The following is an 18735-nucleotide window of genomic DNA, read 5'->3' as shown; positions in this document are numbered from 1 at the left end:
ATCTTCTAGGTGTCTCTTCCGATCGGAATCCTTTTTGTATCGAACTAGAATTGGTTTGCGATTTTTACAATAAAGATAAACGTGTAATGTTTTTTATACATGTTTATATTTAAATATATGTAACATATAAAAATATTCGCGCGATACAATTTTTCATTATCGCAATAATATTTATATATGTATTGTGCAGAGCCAATATTTTTGTAACACGATATACTCGATTAAATACAGTTTACAGTTAAATTTTGCGAAGGAAATATGCACGGCTTTGTAGGATTAAGTGACGAGTGACGTGTTTGTTCGATGCAGTTGCTCTCGAATTGCAAAATTGTAGGAATCTCGAAGGTTTCCTCACTTAAAACGATGCACTTGAATGCGATTGACGTGAATAGAGAAATAACGCGAGTTACCTACCGTGATTGCAATAAATGCGCTAAAGATGTTTTTCTTAATAACATTGTTAATAACACTAGTTAATCAACTGATCGACTTGATCGATCCTGTACAGTAGGTAAACAATTAGAAACGGACAAATTCGTTACATTTCTGTTCGCGACTGTTTACATCCATGAGTCTCGCTTTCGCAATCTAACAGAGAGGAAAAAAAAACAAAAAGGAAAAGAGAGAAAGAGAAGGACTGATTTTTTTAAAAACACAAAACATACGTTAAAATACCAAAAGAATTAGTAAAGTTATTATTAAACATAGCTAGGGTTAAGTAAAGCACAAATTATTTCAAACACTTGTATAATATTATTACGATAGAAATAGGAAGGAAAGATAAAAAATATTTGTTTATCTGCAGGTTTGTATGACTAAACTTAACACGTGAGTTTAGATTGATGTAAAAATAGAGAATATAAAAATTAACTGAGAGACGGAAATTTAAACTCTAATAATATTGAGACAGATTTTGGTCTTTTTGTATCAATGTCCGAAAAATAAGTAATTGATTTCTCGTACACAGGTACAAAAGATAGGAAACAATATCATAAATATTGAATATTTCCATTATCCATTATATTTACAACGCGTCTTAATACGATATTAATTCTCAATAATAATGGAAATGTCATGGAAGATAAATGTTGACGTATTCTTTCTTTCCGAAAGATATTGCATGCATTTAAAAGAAATAATAATGAATGTATTTTTAGCATCGTTGTATTCGATTTTCTCGGAGAGGAAATTGATTCATTTTTCGCAGATAATTGTGTTATCTATCCAGTTTATTTTTACTTATATTATGTGAGTTATATTAATGAATTAATATTGAATTACAGCTACATGGCATATGATGAAATTAGCAACAACGTAACAACTTTCGTAACAACGTTAGATCGAATCCTGCGCGCCTAAATAACGGCAATTTATGGCCTTGTATACGACTATATTTTATACAAAATTGTCGCAAATTTTGTTTTCTTCAATAACAAAGATTTTATTCAATTTATTAAAATAACGTTACATACGAACAACAAATATTTAATAAAATAAATAACATTTATTTTATTATTATTATTTTTTTCTTTTATTCTTGTTTTAACATTATATAGTAATACATAATATAAGATTGCAATATAGTTGTTTCACAAGGTAATTTTAAATATAAAATAAGAATAAAAAATAAACAAATATTAATATCTAGTAAAATAAATTTCAACTATATGTAAAATTTATGTCTCTCATATTTTTGTACCGTTTAAACACGAGCACTTATATTCGTTTTATCACGAGCTTCCTAAGAAGAGAGTGGTTTCCACGTTAAATTCCTACGAAATATCGCGTTTTCTGTCGTTCTCGGGCGTAGATGAAAATTGTAAGAATCACACAGTCGGTCGATATATATATATATATATATATATATATATATACACGATGTCTCCTTCACCTCGGTTGGCTTCTTCGGATTTCAGGCGCTCGCAAGTTTCGACTATATAGCGTTATTTGCTGGCATTTATAATTTAAAAAAAAAAAAAATTTGCACAACGTTGCAAAGAAGGACGACGACTCTGACTGAGAAATACGAAGCGTGAGTCGAACGTAGGAGATTTGAGACGATTTACAAATCGATGAGCTTGAATCGCATCGGCGACGCGAGAATGTTTATACATCGGCTTTCGTACTTCAGCGGTCCGTGATGCCATTCGATCCGGAAATTTCGTATGACCTAGATAAAACAAACGCGCTTTTAGTTATGTTCCTTTTACTGTTTGCCGCGTGCGCCGATTGCGAGGATGGTGCAAGCAACGCGTTTTCTCGTACTCTTCCGAGAAGCATCTCGAGAATCAGCAGGTTTAATTGCAAAGTGTGATTCCGGAATTCGTGTAATACTCACTAAAAGATGTTTTTAATTGCTGTTTCAAAACTGTCTGAAAAATCAAACGGGTAACTCATACATGAAATTAATAACTTGATAAAATATCTCAGTATATATAATATATATATATATATATATATATGTATGTACATACACGTGCATTTGAAATGTAAATTTAAAGTATTTTTAAAGGAAAAATGAAGAAAACAAATATTTATACAAGTGAGAGTGAAAATAGATTGTGTGGAAAAATGTATGCATATTTACATCAATTTGCCGTGTCGAATTGTGGAATCATACTTTTTAATTTTTTACGAGGAGAATAATGGGAAACCGCGAGAATATTTAGTCTTTCGGGAATTCATACTTGAGCGTGGCATCGTTATTTTATTGCTATGCATAGTCACGCATATAGTCAGATGCTCCAAGGGAATCTGCATATTATGCAAGCACATTGTCCGTTTCAGTTATTATCTTTGCATACGATATACTTTTTTCGCGCGCGCGTGTGCGTTTAAACCTCTCAACTTATTAAACATCTACGCTTAGCATCTATGAATAAAACATCATTGGAAAGAAGAGCGTAGTTTTTCGCGCAAGACGAACGAGTGGATTGGAAACAAACCGAAAAACCGACAAAAATCGGTTTTCCCCGCTACACTCGTTTAAAGGCTGTTTACATTTATTCTATTTATCCGCTCGGCTGAGTACATATACCTATATGTGTGCAAACATGCGAGCAAGCAAAATGCAAGTAAGAATAACAAAATATCCGTGCTTGTGTACTAACTTTCTCTCCATTACTCGACAAATTTTCAAAGCAAAAGAAAATCAAATCCTTAGTACGGGCAGAGAAATAAACGTATTGATTTAAAAAAAAAAAAAAAAAAAATAAAATAAAATTGATAATTATATATGAAATCTCATCTCCCTTGCTCAACTATGTCATCGAACTTTTAACTTTAAACGGTTTAACTTTTCAAAGCGAAAATGTAGGCACAGTCGTAAAGATTTTAAGACACTTTAAGACTTTTCATCGACGCCATTATCCTCCAAGTAAACGATGCGAATAAAAATCTAGTTATCTTGGTCTGATTGACTGAATTTCTCGAGTCGAATAAAAGTTTACGAACTGTCAAGAGCAATGTCTCAAGTTCCATGTCGACGAATCGTCGGCCGACGCACGTGCGAGGACCAAATCCGAAGGGCATATACGCAAAGGGATGCGCTTTCTGGGCTGACGAAAACTCTGCGTTGCCTCGCAGCCACCTCTCGGGAATGTATTGTTGCGGTTGCGAAAACTGCGTAGGTTCCATCATGATCAGTGAATGACAGGCGATGACATTAAACTGATAACATACGAAGGAATATTGAAAATTTCGTTATTATGCAAATTCTTGCACGAATTTGCATATTCTTCTTATATACGTAATCTAAAATAAAATATTTCTCTTAGCAGCAATGTTGAATAATCGTTTGAAATATTTTCATCCTGAAATAAAAGGACGCGGATGTGGACATTAATTGATGTAAGATAAATCTTATGTAAATTTTATAATTAAATAAGGAAATATGAAGAACAAAAAGTAGAGCTCGCACTCCTGCCGGTATCTTGTATCCTCCGATACAAACATCCGTTTGCATAGTTCTGAGATTGCCGATAGAAACTGGAAACAGTCGAAGGGATTCCTTGATGCAGGCCTTGGTATATCTTAACTGTTTTAGAACATCGTACGTAATAGATGACGTTTTGTCTGGTAATACAGACATTACTTCTTCTCGCAGCTTCTCCTGTTTCTCCGGATTATTCGCGATGTAATACAACAGGCTGCCGGCCGTGTTACCGGTCTGTAACAGATAACAGATCATTAATTCTACGTATAATTCAACGCGATTATATAAGCAACGTACATCGTATTGTCCCTGCGAAGTTAGTATTTCATTTTTAGAACGTCGATTTGATGTGGGCGGAATTTCCCCAAAAAAATCCTCTTTTCGAAAAATGTTATGTTTTCGATATTTAAAAAAAAAACTGCAGCAATTAATTGGAAAAATAGAGATATATAGAACGTTTCGTTGTTTGTTATGCGGAAGAAAATTGATGAAGACTTTTTTTTTATTTTGGTCAGAATTTATTATTATTTCATTACTTTATTGCAATCCTGAATGATGAACTGTTAAAATGATCGAAAGATCATCGACAAATGTCAAATTAAAATCTCGGTACTTACGGTATCGACACCAGCTGTCAGCATATCGAGCGCCATAACACGAGCCATTTGTTTATCAAGGCGCAACAGTTTTTGCAATATACTACGATTATGCAAATTTGTATCATCTGTCGTTTCATCAAGCTTCAGCTCAGCCTTATCGATGTGTTTAATGGCAATTCTGAGAGAGATTGTCAACGATAATGATTGAATTCAGTAAAATATGATGTCTTGAAAACTTGTCATTAAATGCGCAGGAAGCGTATTCGCAAAACGCGTACTAGTATATTATATATAACAAGTATGACGCGCAACTATTAATTGTCAGTGTACAAAAAAAAGTAATTACGGACGAGACACTCGATTCATTATTGATAACGAGCTACTCGCAGCTGCACGACACGAAAATACCAGATAAATATATAGAGGATTACGGTAATGACGATGAAAAGTTGGCGTATTCGCAGGAGTTTGCTCCGTAATACGCTGACGTGGTGTAGCATAACGAGTATAAGTTTCAATATTTACCCATTAAGCGTATCTAGCACATGGAAGAACTTCTTGAGATTCCGCGTATTGTAATATTTCCACAGAGACGGCAGAATATCCAAGCGGTACATAAGATCGAACATTTTATGCACGCAATTAATCATTATTTGCGGTTCCGAGTCTGCGGCCAAATTAGACTTTAAGCATCCTAGTCGGCAATCCAGGGCAATCGAACATATTGCTGTTAATTATACATGTAACAACAGATTATTGTTTGATGATTGACGAGTCTAATATTACAACACAGAAAGGGGGAGGGCGGGGAGGGGGGTGGGGAGCGCATTTTTAACTTTCAACTATACACTCTTGTCATATCGTTTACAAATGCATCGCGCGATCCGTTTGTATGTATATTTACAGAGTCGCAAAGTGAATTGCGAGTGCAAACTACTTTATCAATTCTATTGTTACAAGCGAGTTTTATATATGTACATATATTTCATTCCCGCGGTACTCCATCTCTATTTTCGAAGAGGAGCATAAAACATGGGCGGCATAAAAAAAAAAAAAAAAAAAAAAAAAAAAAAAAAAAAAAAAAGTATCAATCTGACAAACTCACATTCTAAGGCCCACTTGTACAATTCGTTTTTAAAATCGTCGAGCAACTCCAAGGTTTCAGGATCCCGTAGCGTTCGCATCTTTTTCACGAATTCGTCGGCCACCTCGCTGATTTGTTTGACGTACGGGATGATCGCTTGTGGTTGCATCATGTACGGATTAACTTTTGAGCGAAAGTCGTGCCACGCTTTACCCTGGCTAAAAGTAGGAAAGAGAAAAAGAGATAGAAAGAGAGCTCTTTTTAGCGAGAGAGGCGGGTACATCGTACGCAATTTACGTGAGCCTATGCGTTTGATCTCCGTGATTCTGTATACTTGCTGAACTATCGACCGTACAGGAGACAGGCAAGAGTGACCAGCGCGAGAGAGGGAGAAGGAGAGAGAGAGAGAGAGAGAGGATGTGTTAGCGGCGACGAGGACAAGGGTTGCTTCGTCAGCTCGTGTCCTCGTATTTTGACGAATTTTCGAGATATCGATTCGCGTTCTAATCGAAAACCGAATGTAGCTAATCGAGCATTATTAATCGGACACTTCAGCAAGACATAATTTACGAAAGCATCTGTAAGTAAATTGTAATATTGAATGAGCAAAAAATATCTAAAAAATTACTTACGCTTTGCATTTTTATATTTTGTGATAACAGACTGCGAGAAGAAAAATGGATGGGTGAATACATAAATATAATCAGTCGTGTGTAAAGAAATGGAAATTCTTCCCTTTCGAGCTACCCACCTTGTTCCAAGTCCGTACAGCTCATTGTAGATATTTTTTCTATTCTCGCGATAGTGATGCAGACTCTCCATGCTAATTCGTATCGGCCACATGCCTTCCATTCGATACATTTTCTCACATAGTTTCGGTGAGAATAACAAGATACTCGTTCGATGACCTATTATACCGTCCAATTTCACGATGTCTCCGTATTGGTCACGCAGCATCCGAATTTGCGTTGTTAAATTGTATGTACCGTATTCACCTATATCAGTTTTTTTTTTTTATATATATTCCAATTAATAGAGCGCAAAAAGATATTGCATTTAAACATTTTTTAAATAGGTGACAAGGTGATATGTAATTATAGATATGAAATTATATTTCGTAATGTCTCTGTTAATATTAATATTATTTTAGATGCTATTTTTTGTGTTTTATCCGACTTTCGTTAAATGTTTTGTACTTTAATTTGAACTAAATTTTGAACAATAAAAACTAAGTCAGTAAGATGAAAAGTTCTCGAGCTTATATTAGAAATGAAAGATCTCTTACCTATATATGGTATGAATCTGAACCAATTGCCAAGCAAGGGCAACGCTTTTGGACCGGGAATATCCTTGGTCGGCCGCGCGTACTGTAGTTCATTGTTCGTATTTTTTATTTTGTACTGTTTGATCGGACAGACCATTATCGATTTTGCGCGATATTTCGATAACAAACGCGAGTCATTAATTTCGCGAGTGAGAAATCTAGCAAGTATCATGCTTTATCAGGATCTTGTCGTTCTGCAACACATCCGTAAATAAATTTGTCACTGTCTAATACTAATACGATGTTGAACGATATCGCAATATTATTGATTTAATGCATTTAATATATGTATGATTATGTTAGTGGTTATTTACAGCAACGGACATACGAAACTATGTCACCCGATAAACATATGACTCGGAATATTAGTTTAGACTAATGGAAAAATATCGGGAACCACGCGTGGAATTTATAAAACACACACACACACACACACAGTCAGATAATATATAGACACAGACGAATAACGTTGCAATGCGCATGCGCGCGATGTCGAACTTTTCCTAATATACACGTCCTAGTTGTGAAAAATGAAAGATCAACATTGAAATTTTAATCTTGAGTAAGAGATTAAAATACTGGTACAGGAAAGTCTTCCCACTTGGGAATATATTTCTCTGCGATAGAAATGTTAATTTGTTGATTGGGGTGCACATAGAATTGCTTTCTCGAAATTCCCAACAAATGCATTACAACTATAGTATATAACATGCAATTTTAATTATCTCCAAATTAATCGATTTGAAATGTTACAAATTAATAATACGAAGCTTATTTATTTAAAAGGATATAAGAATCTAGCAAATATAACAAAGCATACTTTCAATATTGCGAAAAATTTTTATTTATAATGAAATGAAAATTTTTTATTAAAAAATATATATTTTTAATAATAAAACCCTAAAAGAATTGTAAAAACTATTGAATTATAATTCCATTCAAAATATAATCGTATATGATCAAAATTTAATCTCAATTTAAAATCAAGAATTGTATTTTTTTACCCTTGTCATTTTTAGATTCTTAGAGAGAATTTTTTAAAAATTAATTTTTGTAAAACTAGACACATTTAAACTTAGGAATTAAATTTCTTGCAAAAATTTCATTATTTTATAATTTGAAGAAAAAAATAAAAGTTTGATAAAAGTTTTAATCCGAAAATAATAAATGTAAAGATAAAAATATCTCCATTTCTTTATTTTTAATATATATTTTTAATAAAAAAAAATTAAGTTAGAAAAATGGCGAGTTAGAGTAAATGCTGTAATTAGTGCGCAAAAATTTTATTCTAACAATAAGTAACAATTTAATCTATTATTCTAACGTACGTTTCGGTCAATTGTATGATCTTGTTCAGCGCAAAAGTACAAAAGCAGATGAGAAAAAAGAAAAAACGGATTTCTTTAAGCCATATAACTGTACATTAACTTATCATTAAATGACGCCAGTAAATAGTTGTACGAAAGTTTAGAAAAAGTTAAACATATCATTATTTAGTCAAACGGTTAAAATTAAACATAAAGATATTGTTAATAAGATAAGAAAAGAAATTCTTGAGTTGATGTGTTCTTCCTTTGGTTAGTAGGCCAAGAAGTATCACATAGGTTGACTCGTTAAATTAAAAATAAAAATAATAGGTTGGAAACTTGTATTGAAATAATTAAAAATCAACTCACAATTTCACTAGTTAATAAAAAAATTTTTAGAAGAGCCAATGTGTTAAATTGTAACTTACATAATTGTTCAAAAATATTCTTAAAGATGTTTAACGATGGACTGATCTTATAATAATAGTAAAAGAGTCGACAGTCATATCTTTAAAAGCATGAATAATAACATACAACGTCTTTCTAGTTGTTTAGATTTTCGGCATTCGGATATAGTTTATCTATAATGTTTAGATATGTAGAGTTTAAACATGTTTTGTTTGTTATTACACATATTAAACAGACCCTTTGTTTGTGTTTTTTTTTTCTCATCTGCTTTTGTACTTTTGCACTGAACAAGATCATAAAATTGGCCAAAACGTTAGGATAATAAATTAAATTGTTACTTATTGTTATAAAATTGAATAAAATTTTGGTGCGCACTAATTACAGCGTTTGCTCTTACTCACCATTTTTCTAACTTAATTTTATATCTTATAAAGAGCTTATATATTATATTTAACTTAATTTAATTAAAAAAAAAAAAAAAAAAAAAAAAAAAAACATTTCTTCAAACAAAAATTGAAAAGGTATTCTTCTTTTCAATTCGTTAAACTCCTATGATCCTTTAAAGTTTTATATGAAATTTATATGATATTTCAATAGATTTTCCCGAGAGCTCTTACAGTTAGTTGGGTGTTCACGTACAGTTTTTGTGCAATCAAAAGTTTAAAGATAGACGAGTTGTTGCGTGATATTTACAAGCAGTCGACATCTCGGGCTAGCATTCAATTCGGACGTTGTATAGGCTGTAAAGCACGATAGGAGGATTTTCCGGGAGATATCGAGTTATGGTCCCAGGGAGACCCTGGCGCAGCTGTGCCGCTGGACCGAAACACGCGCGAGTGCCTCTATATCGACACACGTCAGCCCACGTTATAGCACGACGACGACGACGATGATGACGACGACGACGAGCCCGAGCGCCCCCCGTTTTTCACCTCTCCCTTCCCTCCCCCCTTCCCCTCACCCTCCGCAACGCGAGCGTTTCGATCCGACATTTCCCGCCTTAGCTTAACCCTCAGATGTCGGAAATACTTTCAATCCGGAGAGTAACGAAAATAGGTCATATTTCACCCTGTGGCCGCTCTTCGTGGCACGACAGGTTTGTTATTACAAGTTCCGAATGCAGGAAACGCCTGATGAAGCAACTTTTGCCGCACGTAACTTTTACCATACCGTGCAAATTTTTTTTTTTTTTTCTTTTTTTCATTTTTTCTTTTTTCCTTTTTTTCTTCATCAGAGAAAAATGTGACACAACCTCTCGAAGGTTTAATGGTATCTTTAATGAGTCGCGACGACTCGAACTAGTCAGCTGCTCAGACGTTAATAGATATAGCGAATATTTTTTTTTAAATATTTTATCGATAATTATATTTTGATATTACGTAGATATTATGCCGTGCAATCTTGTAAAGGGTTTATCGTATTTTTGAATTAGAGTTTACCGTCTCTTTGAATTACTGATTAATTTGATCGCAAGCCGCAATTTAATGAGTTTCACGGTTTCGATCAAGTCTCTATTATCTAGTCATCAACGAAAACGCTTGAGCAAAGACATTTGTGGTTGTATAGATCATATTATCGCGAATAAATATATACCGATTAATATAAATTATTTCTTTATTACTGTGGTGTGCGCAATACTATTAAATTTAATAAAAAAGAGAATAAAGAAATGCATTGTGTATACTCTCAAAAAACATGGAAAGTCTGGAATTGTCAAGATATTTTTGTGTACCTAGAGAAGAAACCATATGAAATTCTCATGGAATTTTATTGGGACTTGGAAAATTTAAAAAAATTATTTTTTTTATAATTTTGCTTTCTCTCTTATACTTGTAAATTATAAATATATATGTCTATCTCTATTTATATAATTCAATGTCTTAACGAAATATTGAATATGTAGAACATATTCTTAATTTTAGTTTTTAGTGATAAAAAAATGAAAATGATTATAAAAGTAAAAATTTTATAAAAATTGATAAAGTTAAGAATTTGTATCTTAACGAAAGCTATTCAGTTTATTTTTTCATTCGGGTTAGATATCTTTTTGTTTCTTCTTCACTTGAAACTTAAATGAACTTAAATTTTGTGTTTTTCCTTCACACGAGTGAAAAGTATTAGAAAATGTATGGAATACAATAAGAAAATTTATTTTAGAAAATTGTATCAAAACTCTCTTTACTTGGAATTTTGAAGAAAAATATCTACAAGATTAGGGATTTTTTTTTTTACAAGATTTGAGTAGACACTTTGAAACGAAAAAGATATATAGAATAAATATGCTAAATAAATAATGAAAAAATGAAACACATATATCTAAAATAAATATGATAAATAAAGAAAATAAAGGAAATGATGATTTATCTCTCGATATGATTCAATAAAATTGGAAGTTTATGCTGACATGCGCAAAATTTCCCGAAATATATTGCACATTACCGCGGATAAAATTAATCTTAGATCTCACTTATTCTTTTATCTTATCCTTAAAAAAAATCATATTTTTGGCAAGATACATACGTGCGTCTCATTTTAATCAAATTTTTATACGGAATAATAAGAAAAAATAACGATAAAGTAAACAAAATATATCACAAAAAAGAAAAGCAAATTCTTCATCGAAACGTCAAACTATCTATCGTACGTATCGCGGTATTCGATACATAACGTCGGCATTAAGAGCACGCGTGCACAGTACCTATATTACACATTCGCGTAACGCTCTGCGTCAAATTGGAACAAAGCGTACTTACAATCAAGCGCTATCAAACAATATCGTACGAGAACGTGCCTTTGAGTCCGCGTATCTTCGTTCCGTTAGATATTCGACGCTGTATCTTCTTCGGATCTCGAAAAGTCAGTCCTTCTCTTCGTGTACTTAACTAAAACTGTTTATTTACCTATTCAGTCTCGTTTAGCATAAATTATAATATATTTATAATATAAATCAAATACATATACAGATGTCGAGAACACAAAACCGTGATAGTCTTTTTCTATGATCGCCAAGGTATCGACTCGTGGCTGTCTCTGAAGTCTCTGAATTTGTGATACACTCTTGCTCGAATATATTTGGTATATTGTAATACACTTACAAAAACTTTGAAATAAGTATCGCGCCGATACTGGCTTAAATTATGATTACAGTGCTGTAACTGGGCCGTCCACCGACGGGGCACCCCCTTCCCCTCGCACCGGGCCCAATTAGGTGGGCGCAGTCAAGATGATAAAATAAAAAAAATTTTTGAAAAAATTCCTGAAGCAAATATATTTAAGTAAATATATATAAATAATTACATTCCTTTTTAATTTAAAAGTTTCAGTTTTTTTCATAAAAATACTTGACAAGAGGGGCGTAAAGCATTGAACTCGCACCGAGCGCAATGCAGGATAGTTACGGCATTGATTAGATTGTGACTGACGAATGACTTGACACAGCTATGACGTGCACTCTAAAACATGAGATTACATGTGAACTCGAGTGCCCCGCTTAAGGATATCAAAAAGTAGTTTTGAGTTTGACGAAAGTTCTATAATTAGTGCGACCGACGTACGGAGGAATTAATTACTAATCGCGATAAGATTACACTAAAGTTTTATGACTCTTTCTTTTTCGAACAAACCTAACTGATAAAGTTGACGACTGATCGATCCGTGTACAATAAGTAAGCAATTAGAAAAGGACAAATTTCGTTATATTCCTGTACGCTCTCGACTATTTATTTCTACGAGTCTCGGCAATTTTTGCTAAAGCGGAGAAGAGAAAAGTGAGAAAAAGAAAGACAGAAAATTGTTCATTTTTATTTGGAACCTTCTAAAGATATGAAAAGTGTAATAAAATGACTCATGTTAAAAGTGTCACAATTTTAAACATAGCTCTCTTTTATAGATAAAAAAAAAGTATAAGATTATTATTTCCGAGATTATTTCAAACATTTATATAATCATCTCGACCAAAGTCTAAACGAAAGTCTGAAAAGGAAGATGATAACAAAGATGTTTCCTTGTAAAGGATTGTGATTAAACTTAACATAAATTTAGGTGGAGGTCTAAGAATTTCAGAGAGTAAGAATTAGTGGGAATAAAGGTTCTTCGGTAATATCGGGACGTAGATTTTTTTTTTTTTTTTTTAACTCTTCTTTTTTGTATCAATGTCAACCCGAAGAATAACTGACTGGGTCTTCTTGCACGGGTTTAAAAAAAATAAAGAACATTATAAATATTAACCATTTCATTATATATACACTATTAGATTTGTGTGACATAAAGTCTTTCGACATGATATTATTATTCTTAGAAGAATAATGAAAAAATCGTGAAAGATAACAATTGATATTTTTTTCCATAACGTTATCGCGTGTATAATAATTTATTATTAAATATATATACAAGACACTTTCAGAAAAGATGAAGAACGCATTATAAATGCTGCGAAAATTCTTATTATACTTATACATTACATATGTGACACGTGTATAATATTATTAATTATAATTATCAAGAATAAAATATCACGAGATAAGAAAAAGAATCCATGTACATTTTTGAAAACGTTATCGCGTGCGTTTAGAGCAAACGCGCATTGGACATTTAATCTCGGCCGTAAGCTCGTAATTCGCAGTTAGCACGCGACGCGGAATAAAATAACTCCTGACACTTTCATAATGTAGATGCCACGATACAAGTTTTCGCCGAGGAAAGAATAATCTAGACGCCGCGACGTAAATTTTCGTTAAAAACATGTCTGGCTGAAATTCGATCAAGAATCGCGTGGCAGAAATCTGAAACGCGACATTTATTCCCACGTAATATAATACCGTTCCTTGTTTTATTAAACACGTGATGTACACACATTTATCCACAGGCAATCCTTGAAATAAAAGAATGAAAGGTGAAAAAAGATATCTGACGATATTTTTATTCTTATCTTACGTCTTTCTTTACAAAATTATTTTCGCTGCTGTTATTATTGTACTACGTACCAATCTATTTCTTGATGACGTTTATATAATTGACACGACATTTCAGAAAGAGCGCAGCGCGCGTTACATCTCGTTACGTCGAATTACATAATGTGCGGAAAAAAAAAAAAAAAAAAAAAAGAAAAAAAGGGAACAGCCCTAAAGAGCGATCGCGTTACGCTCGTACTCATTATAGACGTGAATTCGGTCGTTAAGCTTCTCATTACGGATCTTCACGCTTCTGGGTAGCTCGAGCGTGAAGACCAGAGGGCGAGAACGAACGCCATGTATATACGATACATGTATATCGACGATTGGAAGCAGCTCAGTCTCCGGAGTCTAATCGGTTCAACAACAATCGTAACAACGGTATCAGGAAACGGTATCGATACTCTCAACGATACCGAATGAATTTTTATCCATTGTACTCTTGATATTTAGAGAGTGGCGTAAAACGAAGATGATCTCTGCGGTCAAATTTTTCTTGGAAGAAAATTAATCTCCCACGAATAACAATTATAAAATAATCGGTACACGTTTTTTTTTTAGTTGATTCTTATCAATGAATGGCGGAGTAGAGATAAAAACATAGAGTTTATCGTCGGCGAAAGAGATAGAGATAGAATCATCGGACATCGCTAGCGAAATCGGTAGCGCGCGAGTAAAGAGTCGCTGGAGCAGAGAGGAATCGGTGGCGCCGACGTTGTCGTCGTCGTCGGCAACGGTGGTGGTAGCGGCCGCAGCAGAGCGCAGGAAAGGCTCGCGAGAGAGAGGCGAAAGATGTATAGAAAATCTGGTGGTGGGCTCTCTCTCTGGGCGTCGCGGGGCGGTGAATGACGTCACGTTGCTAAAGCGACGCGGCAACGCGAGGCGTCTGCGTGGGTCGGTGGGTGTCTGGGGGTCCGGGATCAATAGCGTGCGCCAGCAAACCAGGTAGTAGGTATGGGTGCATGTAGCTTTCTCCACGGTGGCAGTCCAGGAGACGAACCTCGCGAGGTAGGACACTTTACGAGTCGAGCGAGAGAGAGAGAGAGAGAGAGAGAGAGAGATAGAGGGAGAGGAGAGATAGATAGGTAGATAGATAGATAGAGAAATAGAGAGTTCGGCGGCCTGTCAGTGTCGTGCCGGAGAAGAGCGGCGCTATGCCAATAATCGAACGTAGCAGCGGGGTGTCCAGCGTCTAGGACTGTCAGCCTCTCCAGGTAAGAAGGGTCCAGCGGCAGCTTCCTTCCGTTCAGATCCCGGCTGCGTGGCCGAGAGCGCGCGCGAATCTCGTTCCGAATCTCGTCTCCGTAAATTCTCGCGGCGCGATTGACGTCCGCTCGGGAATCGTGACAGGGAATCCCCGGGACTCCCGCTTTCTCTCTCTCTCTCTCTCTCTCTCTCTCGAAAGAGAGATAGAGAGAGAGAGAGAGAGAGAGAGAGAGAGAGAGTGCAGGACGAATTGGACAGCGTGCGGCCAATCTGTAAGTCGATTGAGACAGCGTGTGATGAGATCTTAAGAGTAAGAACATCGAGCGAAAGAAGGCGAACGACTGCGAGAGGACTAGCGAGAAAGAGAGGGAAAGAGAGAGAAAAAGAAATAAGTGGGAGATAGCGGGCATAGATTGGCAGATAGAAGTACGTACGTACGTACGTACGCATGCACGCACGCACGCACGCACGCAAGTAGCTAGGCGGATGACACGGGATAGACGGGTAGAAGTTGATAGATGGACCGATGGGCGGATCGACGGCAACGCCGAAACGGACGGGACAGACAGATAAATATGGGCAATTGGTAGAACGGAAAGACGGATTTCGCAGATACGTAACACGAACGTAACGGAATGCGGATGAATGGATTGGTGGGTCAATCGCTCGACACTGTTGAAGATTGCGCGACTGGAAAAATGTACATCTTTCATCGTTATATGTAAGCAAAAATCACAGAGGTGTATTTTGTTTTTGAAATTTTTATTCGTTATCTAAAAAATAAAAAAAAAAAATAAGGAATACTTCGACTAACACACGATTGATTATTTTTTTAAACTAATCAATTACGACATTCATATATATATATAAATAAATATATATATCGGATTTTTAAAAATAAATTGTTAAGAAAAAACGAACAATGGACATGGAGAGGTGACTTATATTCGCGAGAGTAATTTTGGAGAGAACTGGTTATGAATATTAAGTTTTAAACGCGCGCGTTCTATGCTAATTTTATTTTTCCGTCGGATTTCGCTTAACGATAAGCATGACGTATATTTCGCCATTAAAGTTGCATCAAGATTGATAAATTGCTGGGGACGCGTCAAATATACGATGCCATTAAACTATGGCGCGCAGATGCATTTTCGAGCGCTTTATTTACCCTCCGTCAAATGGCTTTTATCAATCAATGACTGATCACAGTGAGATGATCAGTCGTTTCGCGTGATAAAGTAATTCGTCGCGGATGAAATGCATGTACATTGCCATACGTTATTAGCCTGTAATGACGATGACAGAGATACACCCACACCCACACGCACACAGACACGCACACACATACATCCGAGGCAAACTAACTCGGGGCATGTGTCGTAAATCGCCTCCTCGCGGTAACCTACCCGCACGCTCTTCTTCTTTGTCACCATTTGTCAGCACCGTACCTAAATTATGAGTTATGGTGTCCGCGTGGTCTATTCACGTAGCTCACAAGTATGAAGAGAAGGTTTATTAAACTGCCAGAAGGAGGGAGAAATCGATATTCTTTCAATACACTTGCGGTAAATTTCACTCAATTTTGCGCAAACGCTTAGAAAAGATATCTCAGATAATTATCCAAGATTTATCTTCATTGCAAATTTATCGTGACTTCCTTCTTTAGCTCCGAGAAGATGCGACATTTAACATTTTCTTATTTATAAAACATGTTTCACAGACGAAATTAAATTAATCCGCTTTTAATATCGCTAGATTTTAAATTAAGTACTACAAATTATGAAAGTGATAAAGATTGCTCGCTATCTCGTCCCTTGATAAAATGCTAATTCGATTGATAATAGACTAACGACAGATATTAACGACTAAGCAAGATGTTTTGTAGCCACTATATTCTAGCATGTCTCTCGGTATCGCAAACGACTTTGACATTACTGATTGAAAAGGACCTCTTATTATGTACTTGCTAGCTCACTTGTTTGCCGCTCGCGTACGACGAGCGTATCTCGTTAGGCGCAATCACACTCAATCATTGTCTCGCGTCCAGTCGGGATAAAGTACGGACAGTCCGTCAAAATCATTTTCGCGTCAACATATTTTGTCGTCGATTACGGGGTCTCAAATGGCAAATAGTACAAGTAATAATCTACGCGCGGAATATTCCACGGCGGAAGAAATATTGCAAAACAGTCGGAGATTATATGTAATATACACAAAAAGTGTTTATAAAACGATCAAATGTTTGTAAGAAACTGCAGATTTAAAGACGTTCAAGTCTCCCGATTTTTAGGACAATCGCACGGTTGAAAATATATCGATTGAGGTCAGTCTTTATTTAAGTACGAATACATACATGCTGATATCTTTTATCAGACCTATAAGTAAATTATGTTGCCAACTTTGATCGAAAATCATATGCTCGAGATCTTGGCAACAATATTGCGAAGAGGAAATGAACTGGCCGCGGGGTATTCAAGTAACCGATTAGTTCTCTCAAGTACCCGAAATTTGCGCGTATTTCGGGGGCGGGGGTCGAGGGTCGGGGGTCGGGGGTCGGGTCAGTACTCGAAACTTTCGGGTTACCCGATATTGCCGACCGAAACGCTCTTAAAACACTCGTATTATATACGTATAATATAACCGCGCGATTTCTGATCCGAAAGAGAGAGAGAGAGAGAGAGTGAGAGAGAATGAAAGAGCTTTGCTCGAAGTACACTCGACGATGTATACGCTATTGTGCGTAGAATCGCCGTGTATATGGCTTCCATTGTGCAGCCGTCGCGGACACGTGGCGGGTGGGAAAGGATTTCTCAAACGATCGCTTGTCTTATCCCCCATCCGAAAAATCCCGCAATCTTCCGACAAAAATAAGTTGCGTGAGCGTACCTTGGCAAGCGTTCAATTCTTGGACAATACAACCACTTGTATCTTGAGCCACGGTCGAGGCAGCCGTCCAATTCGCGTCAGCTTTTCAGATGGACAAATAGACGGAACGGACGAAACGGAATATATATCTCGCCATCTTCCCGTAGATGAAAGATATTTCGAATTCGAGACCTGAGTCTAATCTCAGTGATACGCGAACAACGATCGCGATTTCTCCTCTGTCTATAACATCCGTATGTATGGTGTGGAGTCTCTCCTTCTCTTCGCATAATCAATTTAATCTCGCGAGACAGTAGATACTCTCTCTCGTGTGGTAGGAAGCAAAGGGAACACACCGGTCTTCGCCGCGCTTTGATCCACATACACGTTGCCTTAATTCGATCAATCTCTGGGAGTTGGTGAGACAAGGTAAATGGAGGCGTTCTCCGCTTTGTGCCTCGCGCGCTCGTCGAGCTTCCTCGCGTGCTGTATTAAATATCGCACGCGTATGATATCGTAATTAAGTGAATTATATAGTTTGGAAACAACGCCAGCTATGAGAACTCTGAGAAAGTTGGCACGTATAATTGACGGGGGTATAATTTTTAGAGACGGATTATTCGTGTGTTGAACGCAAACACTATCGACTTTTACTCGGAGCAAAACCGCCGATAATCATCTGTGAAAACGAAAAGCGAGATGTCGCGGGTCGCGGGTCGCGGGTCGCGGCAGAGTAATATGTAGATTGGATCGAGCGAGATATAAGTTTAATCATTGCTAATGCGAGTTTGCCTTCAAGAATTGCTTCCGCACAATTTTTCTCAATCTCTGTGCATCTTGTTTGATTGCAGGCCGGCGCGATGTGGCCTGGAGTACTACCGTTACTGGTGTTACTAGCGGTCCTGCTGCATCCATCGAGGTAGGTTGTTTTCTACGTTGTTACATCAACGTTAATTCGTAAACGATTCGCGCGCCAAATTTCCCAAAATTCGCCAAAATTCTCCCACTACGTGTTTCGATCGCCCGACTCTATCGAGTCGTGTCGCATAATTAATAACG

At 36.0% G+C, this 18735-nt stretch overlaps 2 protein-coding genes across 24 annotated transcripts in view; one reads left to right on the top strand and one right to left on the bottom strand.

Moving 5' to 3' along the window:
- Positions 1-18735, top strand: part of Gluclalpha (glycine receptor alpha 1) — a 78574-nt gene that overhangs the window by 21550 nt on the left and 38289 nt on the right. For 4 of the 19 annotated variants that reach the window (XM_072905469.1, XM_072905468.1, XM_072905482.1 and 1 more), the window contains one exon: positions 18528-18595. In XM_072905469.1, the coding sequence (XP_072761570.1) occupies positions 18528-18595 (68 nt within the window). The other 15 variants (XM_072905484.1, XM_072905480.1, XM_072905477.1 and 12 more) reach the window with 11 other exon arrangements.
- Positions 1590-11428, bottom strand: LOC140672966 (probable cytochrome P450 12a5, mitochondrial). 5 transcript variants are annotated; one of them, XM_072905467.1, is made up of 9 exons: positions 8677-8995; positions 6903-7135; positions 6369-6612; positions 5639-5835; positions 5059-5260; positions 4552-4711; positions 3920-4168; positions 3454-3669; positions 1590-2170 (listed from the first exon to the last, which is right to left on the bottom strand). In XM_072905467.1, exons 2-9 carry the CDS (start codon positions 7111-7113, stop codon positions 2063-2065), a joined length of 1587 nt encoding a protein of 528 aa, XP_072761568.1. In that variant the 5' UTR covers positions 7114-7135; positions 8677-8995; the 3' UTR covers positions 1590-2062. The 5 variants fall into 5 exon arrangements, with proteins under 5 accessions (XP_072761568.1, XP_072761565.1, XP_072761567.1 ...); XM_072905464.1 differs by lacking the exons at positions 1590-2170; positions 8677-8995 and adding an exon at positions 11410-11428 and having other exon boundaries at positions 3257-3669; XM_072905466.1 differs by lacking the exons at positions 1590-2170; positions 8677-8995 and adding an exon at positions 9350-9368 and having other exon boundaries at positions 3257-3669.

Source organism: Anoplolepis gracilipes, chromosome 14 (genome assembly GCF_047496725.1).
Source record: "Anoplolepis gracilipes chromosome 14, ASM4749672v1, whole genome shotgun sequence".
Lineage (NCBI taxonomy): Eukaryota > Metazoa > Arthropoda > Insecta > Hymenoptera > Formicidae > Anoplolepis > Anoplolepis gracilipes.
Note: the sequence above shows the minus strand (reverse complement) of the source record. Positions and strands in the feature narration are given on the sequence as shown.

Bases quoted from the DNA above. Each gene is read 5' to 3' on its own strand.
- LOC140672966 (XM_072905464.1), bottom strand. From the start codon at position 7,113: ATGATACTTGCTAGATTTCTCACTCGCGAAATTAATGACTCGCGTTTG. The intron at 5,261-5,638 runs GTGAGTTTGTCA...TATAATTAACAG, and splicing joins GTACAAGTGGGCCTTAGAAT to CAATATGTTCGATTGCCCTG. The intron at 4,712-5,058 runs GTAAATATTGAA...AATCTCTCTCAG, and splicing joins GTGCTAGATACGCTTAATGG to AATTGCCATTAAACACATCG.